This window comes from Ornithodoros turicata, chromosome 2 (genome assembly GCF_037126465.1).
Source record: "Ornithodoros turicata isolate Travis chromosome 2, ASM3712646v1, whole genome shotgun sequence".
Taxonomy (NCBI): Eukaryota; Metazoa; Arthropoda; class Arachnida; order Ixodida; family Argasidae; genus Ornithodoros; species Ornithodoros turicata.
Genome location: NC_088202.1, coordinates 37,187,526 through 37,209,382, shown reverse-complemented (window position 1 = coordinate 37,209,382; position 21,857 = coordinate 37,187,526). Strand labels below are relative to the sequence as shown.

Sequence of the window (21,857 nt, the reverse complement as noted above, 5' to 3'; positions counted from 1 at the left end):
GTTAGTTAACCACCGCGACATGAGCTACGTGCTAGAGTAGTCAAACCAAACCGGTAATTCATGGTTATGCTCCTGTCGTAGCCACTACTAATCTTGTCTTTTATATCGTGCAAAATCTTTCACAACCTTGAACGACCGTTGATGCCTTCCTGACTACTTCAAGCAATGTACCACACAAACAGAAGTGTGCTTTAACCTTCCTGTTGTGTTTCATTCCTAGTCGTGGCCCCTGAACCGGTTCGTGAACCGAAGCGTTTGAAAAAAAAAAAAGGTTCGAACGATTATAGTTGTCTTCCGGAGCTGAACCGGAGATGAACCCTTATGGTCGAACCTAAACACGAACCGAACAGATAAACGTTTCCGTTCGACTCTCTGAGTAGAACACTTGCTATGTTGGCGTATAAGAGTTAAGGCGGAGATTTGGGCAACTTGGTACATAACTACGTAGAAAACAGCGCAGAGACGGGAGACGAAGAAGAAACAAGTGCACACACAGAGCGCTGACTAGCAACTGAAGCTTTATTTCCCAAAGGGGCAAAACCGAAAAGGGGAGAAGAACATCAAAGGAGGACAATCAGGAACATTCTTGAAGATAACTAATCCCTTCGTAGAATAGGTCCGCTGACGGCTTGCTGACACACCTTTCACCTCTATTATGAATTTGTGCTCCTTCGTAAATTTCCCTGGCGAGCCTGTCGGAGTAGCTCCTAAGTACACGTGTGTCTTCCAAACGAGGTCGGCATCCGCAATCGCGACAGTGCATGGCCAGGTTGCTGCCTGTGCAGTGAATACAACGCTCACGCCAGCACGCTGGGCAACTTTCTTATGTTGTGGGAAACGGCGTGGATATATGGAGTGGCCACTATCCTGGATGGGCGATCATGCCTGGGAGCCCCTTCGTGTTTCTTGTGTAACTTCCCGAGGAGAACCTCAGTTAAGCCTCTTATCAGCTGAACAGGAAAGTCCGCGGTTTCAAGCCTAAAAACTTGTGACAAGAGACTCCGCTGAACTTGATGCGGGAATGAGCGTTTCACGGCATTTTCCATTGCCGATAGTGCAATACTCCGTTTGACCAGCTTGGAGTGGGCCGACGAAAACGGCAAAAGGCCCTTCTTAGAGCGTGGGGCGTATGTCCAGCACAGGTGGTCAGGCTCGATGGCGAGTTCAAGGTCTAGGAATCTTAGTCGGTGTTCCACTGGTAACTCCCTGGTGAGTGTGAAAGGTGAGAGGGTGCGACGGAAGGTGCGAGTTATGTGTTCTGTGCGCTCGTCCACGGGCACGTTCTCAGTGTCAAAGACGATCAAGTAATCGTCAACGAACCGGAAAAGCCTGGAGACTCCCATATTGCGGAGGGCACGTTGAAGCCGCCTGTCGTATCTTGCCAGCAGCAAGTTGCTGAGGACGGGGGCAACGGATGGACCAATGCAAACTCCGGCTCTTTGCGAGTACACTCCTCCCAAAAACTCGACTGTATCTACCGGCTGCTGCCAGGTATGCCGCTCTGACACGATGGCACGGAACGGTGAGCCTTCCTTCCTTGTGAGTTTTTATGGGGAAAAAGACCTGGAGACTGAGTGCTTTTGCTTTCGTCACTGAGGCTACCAATCTAGGCAGATTCGCACTCTCGCAAAGTAAAAGGACCCGTTTCCTGAGTGAATGAGGAACTAGGTTTGTCCTGACAAAGTTGTCATCCATGGCTTTCTGTGCCGTCCTGTAGTAGAGGTCTCAGGGAAGGACGGTGAGCCCACCTTCCTTGTCGGTCTGGAGCAACTTGAGGTTTCTCTCACGTAAGGACTGAACGACGCCGTTGGTCTTGAAGCGGGCGCATGGGATCGCGGTGGCTGGAAGCGTGTCGACCGCGCAGGAGATGCAGCGATCAACCTCCTGGGGATGAGTCCTCGCGGCGGTCTTCCTGACCAGCCCCCAGCAGGACAAGAGGAGATTGTGCTTGACGGGGCAGACTTGCCTCGAGAATATGAACGAGTTCTCAAGCTAGGGCCCAAGTTTTGTGCTCCCGTGAAGCCCGACAAGACGGAACTCCAGGCCCTGGTCAGGAAGACCGCCGCGAGGGCTCATCCCCAGGAGGTTGATCGCTGCATCTCCTACACGGTCGACACGCTTCCAGCCGCCGCCAGCCCATGCGCCCGCTTCAAGACAAACAGCGTCGTTGAGTCCCTACGTGAGAGAAATCTCAAGTTGCTCCAGACCGACAAGGAAGGTGGGTTCGCAGTCCTTCCCTCAGACTTCTACTACAGGAAGGCAGAGAAAGCCATGGATGACAACTTTGTCAGGACAAACCTAGTTCCTCATTCACTCAGGAACCGGGCCCTTGAACTTTGCGAGAGTGCGAATCTGCCTAGATTGATAGCCTCGGTGAAGAAAGCAAGAGAACTCAGTCTCCAGGTCTTCTTCTCCATAAAAACTCACAAGGAAGGAAGGTTCACCGTTCCGTGCCATCGTGTCAGAGCGGCATACCTGGCAGCAGCCAGTAGGACGTTTCATTAAGAAGGCGCTTTCAGCATTGGACATTGAGGATCCGTTCCTTGTGTCCCGCCCGAGTGACATATCCGACTTCCTCCAGTGCTTAAACCCAGGATCGCATAGCGTCTTCTCACTTTTACGTCAAGGACCTGTATTATTCCCTGCCTCAAGACGAGCTCATCGAAGTTGTTAGTGAAGGAGTCGACCGTTGCGGAACCGTTCGGTTTCAAAATGAAGTTGGAGTTGATGTCTCCACCTTCCTAGCAGTCCTCATACTGTACCTTCAATCAACTGCGGTCGAGTTTTTGGGAGGAGTGTACTCGCAAAGAGCCGGAGTTTGCATTAGTTCATGCGTTGCGCCCGTGCTCAGCAACTTGCTGCTGGCAAGATACGACAGGCGGCTTGAACGTGCACTCCGCGATATGGGAGTCTCCAGGGTTTTCCGGTTCGTTGACGATTACTTGATCGTCTTTGACACTGAGAACGTGCCCGTGGACGAGCACACAGAACATATAACTCGCATCTTCGAGCGCACCATCTCACCTTTCACACACACGAGGGAGTTACCAGTGGAACACCGACTAAGATTCCTAGACCTTGAACTCGCCATCGAGCCTGACCACCTGTGCTGGACATACGCCCCACGCTCTAAGAAGGGCCTTTTGCCGTTATCGTCGGCCCACTCCAAGCTGGTCAAACGCAGTATTGCACTATCGGCAATGGAAAATGCCGTGAAACGCTCATGCCCGCTTCAGGTTCAGCGGAGCCTCTTGTCACAAGTTTTGAGGCTTGAAACCGCGGGCATTATTGTTCAGCTGATTAGAGGCTTAACTGAGGTTCTCCTCGGGAAGTTGCACAAGAAACACGAAGAGGCTCCCAGGCATGATCGCCCATCCAGGATAGCGGCCATTCCATGTATCCACGCCGTTTTCCACAACATAAAGAAAGTTGCGCAGCGTGCAGGAGTTAGCGTTGTATTCACTGCACCTAACAAGTTAGGCGGGTTGTGTCGACGCCTCAATAGTGAAGAAGCCGTTGCTTCCGGATGCAACAAAAAGCACGTAAGGCATTTCGTCCAGTGCAAGTGTAATGTTATTTATGACATTCCGCTGACGTGCGGGAAGTCATATGTGGGGCAGACAGAACGGTGTCTGAATGACAGGCTGCGCGAACACTCATCCTCCTTGCAAACCCACACAGGCAGCAACCTGGCCATGCACTGTCGCGATTGCGGATGCCGACCTCGTTTGGAAGAATCACGTGTACTTAGGAGCTACTCCGACAGGCTCGCCAGGGAAATTTACGAAGGAGCACAAATTCATAATAGAGGTGAAAGGTGTGTCAGCAAGCCGTCAGTGGACCTATTGTACAAAGAGATTAGTTATCTTCAAGAGTGCGCCTGATTGTCCTCCTTTTGTTTTTCGATGTTCTTCTCTCCTTTTCGGTTTTGCCCCTTTGGGAAGTAAAGCTTCAGTTGCTAGTCAGCGCTCTGTGTGTGCACTTGTTTCTTCTCCGTGTCCCGTCTCTGCGCTGTTTTCTATGAGGCGTATAAGAGTCGCCTTGACTGTAGAAAACATATGGGTGCCGTCTTTTTTGGTGTAGCCATTGTGTTGCTCTTAGCTGCAAACAAGTGCCGAATTGGTTCAAGTGTGACCTACTCTTGTCTAGCAACCAGATGCCTCAATACAACCTTCCTTCCTTCTTCTTTTTTTTTCAGATATCATGCACCATACGGGTGATGTTAGTATTTGGCCAGCTGAGCTGAAGTCTTACAACGACTGCACTACCAGGCAGTGATGTATTGTACTTTACAAAGCACGTTTTCAAGTGTTGATAACTGTGGAGGATATATCTGTTCCCGCGTTTATTTAACAGGTAAGATTAAGTTAAGCAGTGAAATTAATTAAGATCGTATAGTTTAACCACTGTAGTTACGACACAAAAAGTACTTTAACTGCGAACTTTGAACTACTTTACGTGAAGCAGTTGCAATTACCCGGCAACTACACAGGAGGTAGTAAAGTTCGTAGTTTAACTACATGTGGTTAAACTAATGCACGTCACTGCTCATTGGGACACTATCGATATCTTCCCATAGAGTTGCCATCCATATTTTCAAAAAAAAAAAAAAATATATATATATATATATATATTATCGATGCGAGTGTTGATATAAATATTATGTTTTATCTATTTATATATCGGAACGGATATCAATGGTTAATCGATTTTTGTATCGGCGAGTGAACTTGGGTGAGGCTGTGACTGTGGGAGTTCACGTGTCCAGTAAGCGAACTTCAATTACTCTTTGTACGGTATGTGAAGCCGATACTCTTCTTGCTTAGCTTATATATTTCATAATAAGCATATCTCTCCGAAGCATGAATATTAAACCATTCGAAACGCCGAAAGATGAGCCGTGTTGAACGGGATCAACAACAAATGTCAACAACAACCTTAGATGTCATCGGTCAGCATAAAATTATTGTCTACAAGAACGTTTTAGCTGAAACTAAATTTAATGAAAATAGAATCAAGAATCTAGTGTATTCGTTGCACGAAGTATTTAGCAAAATTTGTGCCACAATTCTTGGTGTTTGACGTTTCTTAGAGTGTGGTTTCCGCCTCATCAAAGGCAATTCGAAAGGAGTATTTGAACGTAAACATAATCTGTAATACGAAAATATAAGGGTTATACCGGAAAGCTCCCCATGGACGGCAAAGCGATAGAGAAATGCATATGATGATGTGAGCGAAGTGATATTCTTTATAACTCAGGAGATAAAAGAAAGTGATCAAAGGAACGAATAAGGAACGTTAATGTTGACTATCCCGTAATTAATGGAATGGAATCCGAAGATTCGATGGACGTAGCGGACAACACTGTATTTGCTCGTTTGGTTTCGTTTTGCGCTGTTCGCATGCCTGTGCCTCCTTTTCCATTTTTGCATTCGTTCGGCTTTTAATAAGCATGCCAAAACGGCTGCATGCCTTCGTTTGGGACCACTTGACACGTGACGGGAGGCTCTTCGCGAAATGCGTTTACTGCGCCAAGGACATGAAAACAAGTGGTAATGCCATTAATAGACGTTTTGTTCAAATAACCATAAGCATATATGTGTTTCCTGGCAGTCTGCACACAGTGTTAAAATATGTGGTTCCATCCAGCCAAGTAGATTTTCTGATCTATGCTAACAAGGGACGATAAGGACCTTCAAGTGCTAGCTATCAACTATGTTCGAGGTAAACCAGCGTTTGCTGCTTCTGCCAAAGCACCCGCCACTTATCAGTACATGGCAAGGGCAAGATTGTTTGAAAATGTTTCCGCGCTTCACTGACGTGCAGAATTGAGGGCAGCCTGCAGAAAAATGTCCCAACTCGATCGGTTACACCAAGTTTTGCATTATGTATAAAGCGGGGAACATTTTTTCTAGATACAAGAAGGCCACGATGCATCAAATAAATGTCAATAAAACCATATTTCCCTGGAGAATACCGATATACCAATAAGATATCGATATCTTAGTCGATAGTTATCGGTATTTTGGTTCAAATATCGATGTTGATCGATATACGAAATTTCGATATTTTTGCATCACTAATCATTGGCCATAGTGGCCTACGGATATGTTGGCATAAAATGGATGAGAAACATACCTTCTTTTGGACGCAACGGCATTTTGGACGTAAAAGCTTGTTGGATTGGGGGGGGGGGGCGTAGTGGTTCGAGCGTGTCGGATGGACTGTCACGTTTTTGGATACACCAGCACGTTCGACGCAAGCATGTTGGACGTAATGACATGAAATCAATTGAAGCACAAGCCTTTGGCCAGGAGCTCCCGATAGTTCAAACAGAGGCTGCTGTTCTAGTGGGCCGCATCATTGGTAGAGCACTGTAGGGGAGCGGTAGAGGGATCCCCTTTCTTGGGGTTCTCCCCTTCTTGGTATCTGGCAAATACTTTCAAAGGTCAGCATTTAGTAATCTAACTCGAGTGACTTTTCCAATAACTTCTGCTCATTTTGCACGTTACTTTGAAGACACTTCATGTGCGTGACACTTCATGTGCGGAGGCCGAGCGAATGATTCTCTTTTGTCTCGGCAATGCGCTTTGTGCTGTACATATGCATCAGCGTCAGAGATATTCGGGACATCCACGTCCCTCTTCGGAAGGGGCACCTCGGTTAGGGACCCTAGCCTCGATTAGCGTACAGCGCCTCGGTTTTGAGAGCGGGGCTGGACGGTGGTGAAACTGTTCGCCGCGGTCGGCGACACTTGTTGTGGGCAACGTCACGACTAAAGCAGATAGATGAAGTAGGATGAGGTAGATGATTAGATGAGGATGAGGTTCCAGACAGTGCTTCACTCCGCGATAACGATCTTGAGGCGGCCGTGGAGGACAAAATGGCTCAGTTCAGGGCCAAGAAGAAGGAAGGGGTTATGGGATGGACGGCAGATAAAAGAGAAAGTGTCTTAGCAAAACAGAAGTTGAGTGGATGTCGGTGAGTTACGCTTTGCAAAGGTGTAGGATGGGATTCGTGTCTTAAAGAAGCTGACAAGAGCAGCCTTTCGCCTTTTGTGCCTTTGAGGGAGTTCCGGCTGTCAAACGCGTAGGATGTCTTTTAAGAAGCGGACTAGAGCAGGAGTTTGTTTGCGCCTTTCAGTCCCGAAGATGACGTTGGAGAGCAAAGGGGTACCGTTGCTCAAATGGGACAAGAGCTTTCTACGCTGGATGACATGTGAAGCATTATAATGGGCATTATAATAGCATACGTTGAATGTCGAATAGTTTTGGAGCAGCATGCATGAAGCGATGTGTTGTCCTGAAGGATATACGGGTAAACCATTGATACCGATATCAGGCAGGATAGAAGACCCGTGCCGAAAGCCCTAGCGAGAGGGGGCACGTAAAGTATTAATAAGTTTGTATGACGTTAAGGCAACGTTCAGGAGAAAAACGACAGTAAATTCTGTCGTTTCTGTAGAGCATTCGTTCGCATCTGCTGAGCACCTGTTCAGTATTGGGGGCAATGTGTTAAAAAGAACGGGTTAGGATATCGGATAGTAATTTTGGAAAGTAGTTGTTTCTGCGAACTAATAAAGCTTTTTGGTAATGCAAGTGTCAACTTCCCGCTATTCGTATTTCTTTGATACCGAATTTCAACTGTGACGTCAAAGTATCGTGAAAGTAACAAATTACTTTTAAGACTATTTAATACTCTATCTTAAATACGAGTACTTTTCAAGATTTGTATTTAGCACTGTATTCTGTTACAGTTTTTGTCCGGTACTCAGTAACTTAAGTTAAATACTTTTTTGTGAGTATCTTGTACAAGCCTAGCCGCAGGGTACGACACCGGATCATTTCGACCACTTGAGGTTCCTTAACGCGCGCCAGAAATGTTCTCCACATTGCCACCCTTCTCGCACAGGCCTGTGTTTACTATTGCTACAGAATTTAAAGAGTTGAAGAATTACGTATTAAGAAAGTGCAGAACATTGTAAGTGAACCCTTGCGTTGATGTTGAAACTCAAGCGATGGCATCAGGCACTAAGGTAAGCAAGTCGAGTGTCCCTACTCGAAGCTTCTTCACCTTAGTCCCGGGGGCCAGTGGGTGAATTGTTCCATCAACGCACGAGTTGGCTCATAATACCCTACACTTTAAAATGTAATCCCCCAACCCATCTACAGCGCGACGCTTCTCCTGGCAAACTGGTGCTGAACCCCATGGCAGGGATTAGCGGTGCTGATTAATATATCTTTTGTGCACAGCGCTTTCCACTTACACGCTGTATCAAGAGCACCGACTGGAATGCCTATCGGTTCGCCATCGAGTCGGCCGTCAGAGACCATCAGCTGACGCACACGACTTCGTAGAAGATGCGGCGATTCGTTCCACAACGGTGCGCCGTGTCCCTATTGCCTCATCGGCTATTGATGCAAAGTATGAACGGTTGCGTACTATTTGTCGTCGTGCTGAACGGAAGGCTCGACGTTCTGGTCTCCTGTGCCACATCGCTCAAGCGCAACGCATTGAGAAGGCAATGAGGCACCTGGGGCGCGTTCCTTGCCACTACTTAGCTTCGCAAGCTCGCGATTGCCCCGCCCTCGCCGGAGGCTGTCCGATGGCCATGCTGCAAGTAAAAAGAAAGAAGAGACCATTGCTTTGTAGTGGCTCAATCAGGGGAGGAACGGTGAGCGGCTTTCGCCGCTGCGAAAATAGCGTCGCCACTGGCATTTCCCGCCAAATTCCGGCTCTATGTTTTTCATTGGATCCGATCCCTCACGTGATCTTTCTCGATCATGATTGGCTGAGGCTTATTTAACCGGTGGACTTCCTCGCGTTCGTTTCCTCCTACCCATTCGATCGCCGTGCAGCTGGCGTCCATGTGGGCAAACGATGATTTCGTTTCGTGGATTTCGAAGATTTTCGAGCCATAGCCGAACGCCCGAATGAAAGGTAAGCAGACAAACGATTCATGCATATGAGTGATCAGACGCTTATACTGCCGCCTAACAGTGTGCATAACTGAGGTACGCGTCTAGTCCACGTCCTACTAGATTATAACGACCACGTCATAATCGGCAACCCCTATGAGGAGCTCGTCCGCACGATCCGTTAGGGACGCTACTCATCGGCCCGCGAGATCTACATCATGATTGGACAATGGACATTTGAAATTTGAACGCGCGTGTAGCGACGCACAGCAGAAGATGAAGTTGATGCGCCACCAGCAGCACATCGCAAGGCGCGAGCTTTAAAATTCTTCCACTGTTTTGGCCGCCATGAGACTATTCAGTCTGGCTCTGACGGCCACGCAATAAACAGCCTTCTCCGCTACCGTCTTGGGATTATTTCACTTAGGTTTCCCACACTGGTGACCCGAACAACGAACTGCCGCCGTCAGCCTCAACATGCTTGGTGACGCAGGGGCCAGCACCGCATCTGGCCAGCACCCTACCACGATGAACTACGTCGCTGTCCGTTTGCCTCCCTTCTGGCACAAGAACCCCAGCATATGGTTCATCCAAGCTGAGACGCAATTTCAGCTCCCCGGCATTTCCTCAGAGCTCACCGAGTACCGGCACATTGTTGCAGCGCTACCGCCGGAAATTGCTATTGAGGTTGCCGACGTGCTCCAAGCCCCACCGCACGAGAATCCGTTCACCAACCTGAAGACTGCCATCCTAGATCGTACCACTCTCACTCAGCGTAAGCGGCTACAGCAATTGCTCAACGCGGAGGAGCTCGGTGACCGCCGACCGTCCCAGCTGTTACGGTCCATGGAGTCTTTGCTCGGCGATCGTGCCCCGACATTCGACGCCCATTTGCTGCAGGAGCTGTTTTTGCAACGCCTTCCCCCGCAAGCCCAGATGATTCTGGCCGCAGCGTCAAGTCTTCCCATTCACGATCTTGCTCAGCAAGCCGACAAAATCATGGAAGTGGTCGGTCCAGGCGTCGCGTCACTCTCCCAGCCCTCATCCGACCATTTGGAATCCCGCTGCGATACTGACCGTTCTGGCCACGACCCCGTGCACGCGCGCCTTGATTCCTTGTCAGCCGACATTTCCCACCTCCGCGAGTGCATCGACGCTCTTTCTGCTAATCGTACAACTCGCCGTCAACATTCCCCGCACCGCCGCCGCTTCCGAGGACGGACCTCTCGCACCCGCCGCCGCTCGACTTCTCCGAGCACCGAAGATTCCTCAATTCCTTGGTGTTGGTACCACCATCGTTTCGGAGCTCGTGCGGAGAAGTGCACTCGGCCTTGCGGCTGGTCGGGAAACCCGGCAGGGGAGCACTGACGGCGACCAGCAGTCTCCCGGCGTCTTCCATCAGTCGCCTGTTCTACGTTACTGACCGTGTGACCAAGATGCGTTTCTTGGTCGATACCGGTGCCGAGGTCAGTGTGCTGCCTGCTTCCCCATCTTATAGGCGCCGCCCGGCCCTGCTTCATCTCACCGCAGTCAACAGCACCACCATTCCAGTCTTCCGACAGCAGATCCTCCGCCTCAATCTAGGACTGCGCCGAAGCTTCTCTTGGCTGTTCTTAGTTGCCGGCGTCGGTCAAGCGATTCTGGGTGCATATTTCTTGCAACACTTCGGTCTCACGGTCAACGTTCTACACAAGAGACTTCTCGACTCGACAACAAACCTTTCCGTCCTTGTCAAGAGCGCCCCGTCGTCTCCCGTCGTGGCCTCCACTTCTACCTTTCCTGCCATGACATCGCCTTATGCCTCCATCCTGAGGGAGTTCCCTTCCCTCACTCAGCCGCCGAATTAGTCAAGGCCTGTTGCTCATGATGTGGTCCATCATATCTGCACTACTGGACCACCCGTATTCGCACGACCACGACGGCTAGCGCCCGAGAAACTCAAAATCGCACGCACCGAGTTTGAGCACATGCTCGCCATCGGTGTCGCACGGCCCTCTTCGAGTGATTGGTCATCTCCATTGCACATGGTCCCAAAGAAAACCGGAGATTGGCGCCCATGTGGCGATTATCGGGCACTTAACATCGCCACCGTTCCCGATCGCTTACCTCTACCACGGTTGCAGGATTTTACGGTAACCTACACGGCGCTACCCTGTTCAGCAAAATCGACTTAATGAAGGCCTATCATCAAATTCCCGTCGCACCCGAAGACGTCAAAAAGACAGCGATTACCACCCCATTCGGCCTTTTTGAATTCCAAAGGATGCCTTTTGGATTACGCAACGCGGCGCAGACGTTTCAGCGATTTATCGATTCAGTCACAAGAGGCCTTCCTTTCGTCTTCGCTTACATTGACGACATTCTCGTCGCAAGCTCGACCCCCGAGGAGCACGCAGACCATCTCCGTCAACTCTTCACTCGCATGGACGCCCGTGGCATTGTCGTAAACATTCAGAAGTGCGAGTTTGGCGTTGAGTCAACTGAATTCCTCGGCCACCTGGTCTCTCGCACCGGAATCGCTCCTCTAGCCAACAAGGTTGCCGCCATTAACAGTTATCCTCAGCCCCAATCCATCCGGCAGGTGCGGAGGTTTCTCGGCCTGGTGAATTTCTACCGGCGATTCATTCCGCATTGTGCCACCATCCTCCGTCCCCTGGAATCGCTCCTCAGCCAGCGGGAGACCCGCGCCAACCCTCTTCCTTCGAACGCAGAGGCGCAGGCTGCATTTTCCCAAATCAAGACCGCCCTTTCTGCGCAGACGCTCCTTTTCCATCCCAAACATGGCGCTCCAACTACCCTTATGGTAGACGCGTCTGTCGAAGCGGTTGGAGCAGCTCTGCAACAGGAGCTCAACGAGGTCTGGCACCCAATCTCCTTCTTCACCAAGGCTCTCAAGCCCACTGAGCAGAAATACAGCACCTTCGGACGGGAGCTGTTAGCCGCCTATCTTGCAGTCCGGCACTTTCGACACTTCCTGAAAGGCCGCAACTTCACTATCCTGACGGATCACAAACCGCTCATCTACGCTTTCCGGTCGGCCAGTAGCCGTTATTCTCCCCGCGAGATTCGGCATCTATCTTTCCTGGCAGAGTTCTGCACAGATATACAGTATGTGCCCGGTTGCAAGAACGGCCCCGCAGATGCCCTCAACCGCATCGCTCCCCTGTCTGCTCCGTCAACATCCATTTCTCCCGAAGCTCTAGCTGTCGCGCAAAATGCTGACGAAGAACTTCCTCTGCTGCGCACCAACCTCTCTCCAGTTCGAAGATTTTCCTCTGCCAGGCACGGGTTTAAGCCTCTGCTGCGACACTTCTACCGGCCGTTCTAGACCGTTCGTCCCATCAGAGCTCCGCCGCGCAGTTTTTGCCGCCCTTCACGACCTCTCTCATCCTGGCGCCAGAGCGTCTCAGAAGCTCATAGCGGAACGTTATGTCTGGCCTTCAATGAACGCAGACATCCGTTCATGGGTCCGAGCCTGTCTCGCATGCCAGCGATGCAAAATACAGCGGCATACCATCACCCCGCTCAGCAAGTTTGCCCTGCCAGACACCCGTTTCGACTCTCTTCATATGAACATTGTCGGCCCCCTGCCTCCATCCGACGGGTTCCGGTACCTGCTAACCATCGTTGACCGGTATACCCGATGGCCTGAGGCAACACCTATCAGGGACACCACAGCTGAGACCATTGCCTCCACTTTCCTTTCCACCTGGATTTCCCGCTTTGGAGTGCCGTCTCGTATATCTACTGACAGGGGCCCGCAGTTCGAAAGCAGGCTATTCACGGCTTTCACGAACCTGCTTGGCACATCTCGCATCAGAACAACATCATATCATCCTGCATCGAATGGCCTGGTCGAAAGGCTCCACCGTCATCTGAAAGCCGCCTTGATGGCCCATGATCACCGCTCTCACTGGACAGCCGTTTTGCCACTCGTGCTTCTGGGCATTCGTACCGCCTACAAACCGGACCTCAGCTGCAGCTCCGCCCAGCTCGTCTACGGCTGCACCTTGCGCCTACCCGCTGAGTTCCTCACCCCACAAGAACGAGAACTCCAGCCTTCCGCGCTGCTCGATCGCTTGCGGCATGCCTTCGATAGCCTCCGCCCAGTTCCCACGCGTGCAAACTCTTCAGCTCAGCCCTACATTCCGCAGGAGTTATCCACCGCCACCCACGTTTTCCTCCTTTCCGACGCCATCAAGAAATCTCTTCCCCCCCCCCTACTCCGGCCCTTATCCTGTACTTCAGAGATCGGACAAGACCTTCCGTATAGCCATCAACGGCAGGCAGGATACGGTCAGCGTCGATAGGCTGAAACCAGCTTTTTTGGAGAATTCTAACCTTATCGCCTCGTCGCTCCCCGGCCCATCGCCTGCGTACGCTGCTTCCACCAGCTCCACCAACGCTGCTTCCACCAAGCGCGTCACCTGGGGCGGATTACTGGCCATTGCATCGGTGTGTCGGCCTAACGTGGCAACGCCCACCGTCGGGCAAGCGCGCGCTGCCGACGCACGATCTGAAGTGGTCAGTAAGGCCACCGTCGTCCGCTGGATAGGCGAGCCTCGCCGGCGCGAGGAGCAATGACGCTACTCTCGGTGGCAGACTCGAGTCTGTCAAGCAAAAAGCCTAAATTTGACGGCAGTAACTTACTTTGTATTTACCTCTAAGAAGTATAAATTTTGTTACCGCGTGGAAAGAAACCTTCTTGCACATACTTCGCTAGATGAGCACGTAAGACACGAATCAGCCAATGCGCATGCAGTGTAGTGTCGTCTGCTGCCGTCGCCGGCTCGAAGGGAATCCTTCGGTGCTCGGAGCTAACTCTTTTTCTTTTCACGCGACACATGTGTTGAGGATTAATTGCGTATTTTATTTTAGCATTACATTCGTAGAAGACGAGGACGGTGATCTGTGCACTATACGCCGCGTGGAAGATTGCTATACTGACGAGGATAAAGTTATTTGGTGGACTTACGGTGTGCTTGCTGAACTTGTCGAGTGATCTCCTCCTCCTTTTTAGTTCTACAACTAAACTAAGCAGTGATTCGGGTAACAGCTCAGGACTACACAGCCTGCTGAAGCTTCCAGAGAGTTGCCGGCTACAACAAGCAGCCAAGCTCAAAATGTGCGGAGCGGAGGCAGATGTCGACGGAGGAGGAGACAGGTGCCACCATCAATGTCCACCAACTCCTTGAAGAACGAAGGAGAATCGTAGAACAACAACGGCGGACCGCAGGAAGCATTGATCGCCTATGCCAAGTATGCCCAATGAAAGAGTTACTAACAATACGGACAATAAAATATGTGCTGGCTCATTCCGGCAGGCACTGGCTGCAATATCACAATATTTTGCGCACAAGCTTCTGCAGAAAAGGCATACAAATGAATAGCGCAAGTATTGCTATTTTTTTTTTTATTGCGGTGTCCAAATATTTCATAAATAAAGAAATGTCATGCTTGTGCAAGACGGAGTTAATTTCACAATGGTGGGTTACATACACACTAACTCAGCTAATGCGGATGCATAACATTCCCTATATGGGAAACACTCGATGTGTATGTCAATGTTTCCATATACATCCTGTATGTGTATACACGAGGCTTTGGACAGTCGGAAGAAGGAAACAAACTGCTCTTCCGACAACGACGTGAAGACATCCTTGTGAGCACGAAACGTCCTCGTTGACTGCACTGAAGTGGCTCCTTGGTCCTCTAGAAATGCATACACAAGCGCCATTTTCAACGACGAACATCGCAGCGTTTTGCGTCGGCTGACCTCCTCGCCCAATGGCTACGAACGCCACACACCCGGCTATGGTGGCAGGCTGCGAGTAAGGTCACTTCTTCCTTCTCACGACGAAGCGGGTCACGTGCAGCACGCGTTACTATGGAGACGACGCTGCGCTACGCACCGACAAGTGGCCAGTAATCCGCCCCTGGGCCGACCGCTCTTCGTCGTTTCCAGCGGGGGGGCCCTGTAGCGACGCACAGCAGAAGATGAAGTTGATGCGCCAGCAGCAGCACATCGCAAGGCTCGAGCTTTAAAATTCTTCCACGGTTTTGGCCGCCATGAGACTACTCAGTCTGGCTCTGACGGCTACGCAATAAACAGCCTTCTCCGCTGCCGTCTTGGGATTATTTCACTTGGGTTTCCCACACGCGGAAGCGGACGTACGACTACCGTAGCGGACGACAATAACAGCTCCTATGAAAACGCGTAGAATGATGATCATAATCAACTTTTGGAAGGAGCATCTCACGTGCGACGTGTACTGCTTGTACAAAAATATTGAGATACAAATTATTGCAGAAATTGAGGAAGCAATAACCGGGCCGATGAGTAGCGCCACCACTAGCTTCCAAATGCGGTGCTTGGAAGGGATGCTTATGACATGGTCGTTATAATGTAGTAAGTCGTGGTCTGGTGCCGTATTACATCACTCTCTGCCGGTCATGAGTCATGACCTGGTTCATGTGCCATTCCGTATCGCGTTACTACCGCGTTCTGTTCCGCTATTTGAATGTGTCTGATGTATAATGAACTTGTGTGCCTGAAAAGGAAAGCATAATGTATCGTCTTGGACGTGAACATCTTAACGTGAACGTGTGTCTGGTTGGGTTTTCACTACTAGCATGTATCGCGTACGCCAGGCTCCCCGAATTTCGTGATTAGTCGACAGGTCGGTGCGTAACGGGCCTAAGGAGCCGCCGGAACTTCTCATAGATGCAATGGTCCAGAGAAAATGGCGGTCGCCAAAACCACGTGATCTCCAGGAGCCACTCACAGCACTCAGGAGAGGCCATCGCGGGAAAAATCTTGGGCGAACTGCGCATGCGCAGACCGACAGCCTTTCCTAACCTCCTCCCCCTTCTCTCCTCTCATTTGTCGTCTGCTCTGCGGCTCTGCTCTCGTCCCCCCCCCCCTCCCTCCAGGGGCCCTATTCCGAGCCGCTGTCGAGCGGCAGCGACGGTGTCGATAGAGGAGTATCGGTAGAAGACGATAACGAGCACCGGGAACGACACCTGCCACTTTTGGCATTTCCATGTAGCTTTTAACGATAGTGCGCTTGGTTTGTTGACTGTCGGTAGAGGTCAAGACGTCTGGGAACGAGACGTCGCACTCTGAGCCAATAGTATGGCGGGCTAGAAGGACTTGTGTGCCAAGCGCCTAATCTAATGCATGGGGAGCGCGTGGTCACGGCCGTGGACAAGATGGGGGCGAATTGCACGAGCTTTTGCGCTGTCGCTCGCAGCGCGCCACGCGGAAAGGCACATTTTTGTGGGGCTCACAAACGCTCTTCTGTTGCGAGGCGACCACGTGCTGTTCCTGCAGCACAGATTCGCGCCGGCTGAAAAGTTGTACAGCCCATCTGCGCAAAAAGTCGCGAGCGCTCGCGCAAGCTTCTCTGTGGTAGTTTATTTAGTTTTCATGTGCAAATATAGCTTGTCCGGGACGTTGAACGATTGCTGCGTAAGGCATTCTGTGAGATGAGACGCATTAAAGCAAATATTCGTCTGCCGCAGTAGCAACACTGTGAAACGTGAATAGTGTAGCAGGAGGAGAATCACGCGGAATGCCTTATTTTGGAAGCAGACGACGACGACGCGTTGACGATGGAGAAGTCCCGCGCTTCTCGCTCAACGCACGAATAATACGAAATTGTGTCGCTGTTCGTGATAGAGCACCGCAGTTTAGTCACAGACATTTTGCTGACGACGTACACGCAATTAGAATCAGTCGCGATATTAAATTCCCAGAGAAGGAGCTGTCAGAACAGTTAACAAGTGGAGAAATGTAAGCTTTAGGCAGACCTTTGTGTATTGTTTGATATGTATGATAGTGGAGAATTGTCTCTGTGGCGAAGTGGTTTCAATAAAGACGTTTCATCTGATACAAACCCGTTGTCGCTCGATCTAAACACCGGCGCCAACCGTGATCGTGTTTAGCCACGCGACTTGCAGCCGTCTTGACAACTCTCGCTCCGCTTAACGACAGTATCATCCACCATATCGACAGGGTGGAGGCTGTCGTTCCCGTGAGCGACACCGTCGCATACGGGCGACGCGTTTGGAGCGCAGGGAATACCAAATTCTCTTCGATAGCGTTACGTTGCGTCACATACCACGTGTTCTCGCTCCCGAACGACACGTTCGCGCTACCGACATAGATCGGAATAGGCACCCAGCTTCGTCTGTCTTCCTTCCGCGCTCGCTAACGGTCGGTTTCACCAACGAAGTGACATCAACGGTTCCTTAACTTGAATTTAACATTTGACTCTGCTTCACTAAAGGGAGTTACTGTCACTGAAACATTCGTCACGTCACCAACTAACGTTTGTAAAAAAGAATTCAATGTTAACTGCAAGTTTTAGCAACCCTTGGTCTCGGTTCAACGTTAACCAGCGTTGGTGAATCCGGGCCTAAGTAACGTACGTGTTGCTCCTAAGTAGAGGAACGAAAAGCGATGGCAGTTTATGGGGGAGCAAGTTTATTTGTCTTCATGAATTGTTTCGAAAAACTCAGGGTGTACTTGCATACACATGTCTTGTAAGAGGCTTGTGGCGGCCCATGGAAGACGATGAAGAGGTGTCTCTGCTGCCACGCGCTACGGCGCTGGCACGACAGTTCTACCGGCATCCTAGCGTGAGGCCACGACCATCTCCCCGCTGAGACATTCTATCATCGCCGGTCAGGACTCATGTAGAGGGACACCACCTCCTCTACATTTGGTGACCCGGACAACGCACACCTCTGTCCGCTGTACAATTCGGCTTCCTACGATCCCAAGTTTCACAACGACGACTATCATGGGGCAGCAACATCCGCACACCTGCTGAAGACAGCAGACGATAGCGCTAAGGCCCGCCTATGGTGAGTCACCGAGCACGTCTCTCCACCGGGGCTCATAATATGAGAATACGCTCGCTTCTTCTGACCCGGCACCCTTCGGCTTCTACGCCCCGTACCGGCCACGGTACGCCGTGGTCCCGAACTCTTCTACACAAATGCGGTGGAGTGTGAGGAATAACAGGCGAAGATTTCCGGCACGGGAAAAGACCGTATGCAACGACCTGACGTGCCCATTGGACCTGGCGATGACGAACCCTCCACCGCGTTGGTTGCCCGCATCATCCGAGGGCGGGGGAGCCCTGTAGCAGCTGCGCCGCATCGCCATTGCCCGGACACCCTGCCCTATCTTCACCGTCATGTTCCGTGGCACGCTCTCCCGACAGTGCACCGAGGTTTGATTATTCATGCACGTACTTTCATGTGGCATTAAACATCGTTCCATTGTAGAGTACGGTTGTCGTGGTCCCTTGCTCTACAGGCTCCACTGGACCATTAGCGGTCTCAACACTGAAGAGCAGTTCAAAGTAATCGCAGTTCCCACATTCAATATGTACAGGTCGAGCCAGGTGTGTCGTTGTCGCCGATTGCTGGGGGAGCACTAAAAAAAAAATATCAGAATACTTTATTGATGAAGCATAACTCTGGACGAAAATTACTGTATCAATAGGGAATCCACGCTGATTTGCTATTTGAGCACCAAAGCACACGTGTCAAACGCTCGTACGCTCGTAGGTGAATGTTCCTAGACAGTGAATGAATAGCTCGGACGTCAGGGACAACTAGTATATTCAGCACATATAAATTGATTAGCGACATATCCGAAATGCAGAAGTTATTGCACAGCACCTTACTATGAAACTCCTTTAACCTTCCAAAGTGAGGTGTAAATGCTGTACATAATTTCCACGATAAACCTGCATTACTTCCTTCAACAAAAAGTAACCAATCTGGTCTTACCGTTAACCCGTGGGACATCGGAAGGAGGAGTGCCGACTGCCTCTCGATTTCTCCGTCCTCTGGAGGTGCAGGAGATCCCTGTCCTGTCCCTCTTTCCAGTGTTGCGGTGATCAGCTGGATCGTGCATTTCCGTGTTCACATTAGCCGTTTCATTCAAATCGAAAGCATTCAAAACCATCGAAACTCTCCGCTAGCGTCTGCCAGTCTGCGAGCACAACGGTCGGAGTCGGAAAGAGCACACATGACTTCAAACTATTCAACTTCCAACGCTCCAACGTGTCTCGTTTCTTCTCCGTTGGCCGTTCGGCCAGTTCGGCTCATCGCTCCTCAATCAAATGACTCTCGCCCAATCAGCACGAAGTAAGACTGACGTCGTTCTCGGAGACCAATGAGTATTTCAATATTTACACATATATGACGCAGCCAATTAGGGATATTCGGAGTGGCTCCGTCGGTGGCGACAATGTTTTCGGAGCGGCGCGTTTCGCTTTAATGCCGAGGGATGTATAGGGAGGGAGGTATAAGGCCGATAGCATATCTTACTTAGCGTATTTAGCCAATTAACATTGCTTATGCTCTGTATTACCATATCGTTAACAAATTGTTTGTTTGTTTTTGTTGTTTCTTTCAGACACCGACAGCTGAATACCTGTTCGTGGCCCTGCAATCACTGATCATGTAGCCCCATGTCAACTGAAAATTCTACAGTTGAGCTATGATGAAGAGAATGGCTCGTGCGCCTCATTACGTGCTCTGTGCGTAATAATACATACTTTCTCCAAAGCGAATATGTTCCTTTAAAGATTGTGTAATATCATATTATGCAAACATATTACATAAAGCGTGACTATCATAGTCATGCTTTATGTTGTTCTGAAGTATTTATCGTTCTGTAATCATCGTGTACATTTACTTTCATTCTAATTTTGTTTATTGTTTATGTGTTTACGTGTGTCATTAAATTTGTACTTGTGCATTTCTTTGTATTCTGCGTTTTGATTTTCTGCTTCCCGATAATAGTAGCAGATGACCCGGCGCAGCGTCCAGAACGAAGAGCGGGTGAATCTTAGGGAGAGGGGTATAGGAGAGAGGAAGAAGGGACATGCGCAGTTCGATCAAGTCAGCGGGCGCCTTTTGACGTCAGATTCCGGCTCTGCTTTCGCCATTCGCTACCGATGATCATGTGGCTGAGAAGGGCGGTGGCTCTCGTGGCGAAACTGTGGAAGCTACAGCTGCACTCCACTGGCTCAATCACCGCCGCCACCAATCGTCGGGCTCCACGACTGCGCTCGATGTCGCCAATCGCTGAGCCGCACGTGAGCGCGTGGAGAATAAACCATTCTGTTCTACATTATCGTCCATTGCCTACTTGTCCCTTATACGCGCCCTCTAAAACTTCATGAAAATATTGTCCCCGTGAGAGATCTAATGCAGGTACCATAATACAAGTTCAAACTGATGTTGAAGTTGATGCATTTGTCAGGATATGACACGATACACAGCCTACTTGGATTGTGTACAGGATTAGTATTATTGCCGAATTTACAAAACTAAGAATTTAAAATATTTTTGTCATCTTGTTCTTTTTATTCCTTTTCCCCCACATGGTAGCGACGGCATCCCATGAGTGCGGTATGTTTGCGCATTGGGTCGTCATCAGCGACACCTTACTGATTTAAGAGAACATCTGGCGAAGCTAAGGTCTGGCGAGGAACGCGCCTCTGGCTAAGTGCCAGAAAGCGTTGGGGGCACTTGCAACCTGGAGGAAGGAAACACAAGGAGCGGCTCTTCCTGCCAGACTAGCGTAGCCACCCTCTGGCGGTCGCTCGAGTCAAAATCGCCATTATGGCGCCCTGTCCACCACGTGATCCTCTCTAAAGTTTCGGTTTTGCAAGGCTTTGTTTCTCGTGCTGCTCTCCGAGCTTTTTCGCTTTTCCAAACCCATTTATTGTTAAAATGTGAGCACCATCGCGGAAACGACGTTATGGTAACGTGTTCCTGCCCCGGCTGCGGTTCTCGTTCAACTGAAAGGAGCTCTGTCTGTTTCATTCGTAAGTATACTCGATCGGTTGTTTTGGTCGGCTGTATGTGTTCGTGTCATCTTGAATCGTCCGTTTGGGAGCTGGCCGATGTGCCGCAGATTCATTCCATATCATCTATTGTTGCACAAGTCCAATTAATGGTGTTCTGAGCACAGTATGCTTTACCACTTGAGCAACAAACATATATACGTAAGTACCTACCGTTGCCACGCGTGATGTTTCCGGTCATGCGTACTCGTCCTGCATCCTGGAGTCTGTGACTGGTCTTGTAATAGAAGAGTAAACCTCCGAACGCAGATAAATAAAAGTACGCACACGCTTTCAACATAATGGTGGCATCTGAACTGTCCGACGACTAGAGCTCGCCTCGTCTGCTTTGGGAGGCGCCGTACTGTCTGGGGTCACGTGGCAGACAGGAGTATCCCATAATGCAGTGCGAGGGCGGCTACGTCCGTCCCAATGAAGAAGTGTCGGAAGGGCCGCTCCTGTGTTTCCTTCCTCCATGCTTCGCAACCTCTTTGTCTCCGCGGACACCACTTTCCCATGTAGAGGACGATAGTATTCCTCTACGCGAGTCCTGACAGGTGATGATGGAATGTCCCAGCGGGCAGATGATCGTGGCATCATGCTAGGACGGTGCCGATACTAGCTGGCAGGCGCAGTGGCGCGCGCCAGCAGAGGCACATCTTCATCATCGGGCCGCCACATCACTCCCCCCCCCCCCTCTCAGACGCGGAGCTGAAGAGCTAGCGGTTGAGGTCCGCGTCTATACGCGAAGAGGAGAAAGAAGGGCGACACATGGAACAGGGATGGCTGGGCTTGAGTCTTGTTCACGGACAGTAGCAGCGACGTGAATGGCGCGGGCAAGTGCTCACCCGGCGTGTTCCAGGGGCGGGCCGAAGTGGCGTGGGCGATAGGGCGACAGCGATGGAACGGCGACCTCCATGATGCGGTCGGCATGCGCTGCGAGCTCCTGAAGCGGCAGGGTCGAAGCTGTTGCCAGGATCATTTGTACGTTGGCAGGGAGACGTTGCAAGAACAGCTCTTTCATTAGCTGGGGATGGAATGTCTGCGCGCGGTCGCCCAGGAG

At 50.5% G+C, this 21,857-nt stretch overlaps 1 protein-coding gene across 1 annotated transcript; it reads left to right on the top strand.

Annotated features, from left to right (window-relative positions):
• The first annotated feature begins 9,395 nt into the window (after positions 1–9,395).
• Positions 9,396–10,286, top strand: LOC135384537 (uncharacterized). Its single transcript, XM_064613734.1, has one exon. It carries the CDS (start codon positions 9,396–9,398, stop codon positions 10,284–10,286), a length of 891 nt encoding a protein of 296 aa, XP_064469804.1.
• Positions 10,287–21,857: the final 11,571 nt, after the last annotated feature.

Bases quoted from the DNA above. Each gene is read 5' to 3' on its own strand.
- LOC135384537 (XM_064613734.1), top strand. From the start codon at position 9,396: ATGCTTGGTGACGCAGGGGCCAGCACCGCATCTGGCCAGCACCCTACC.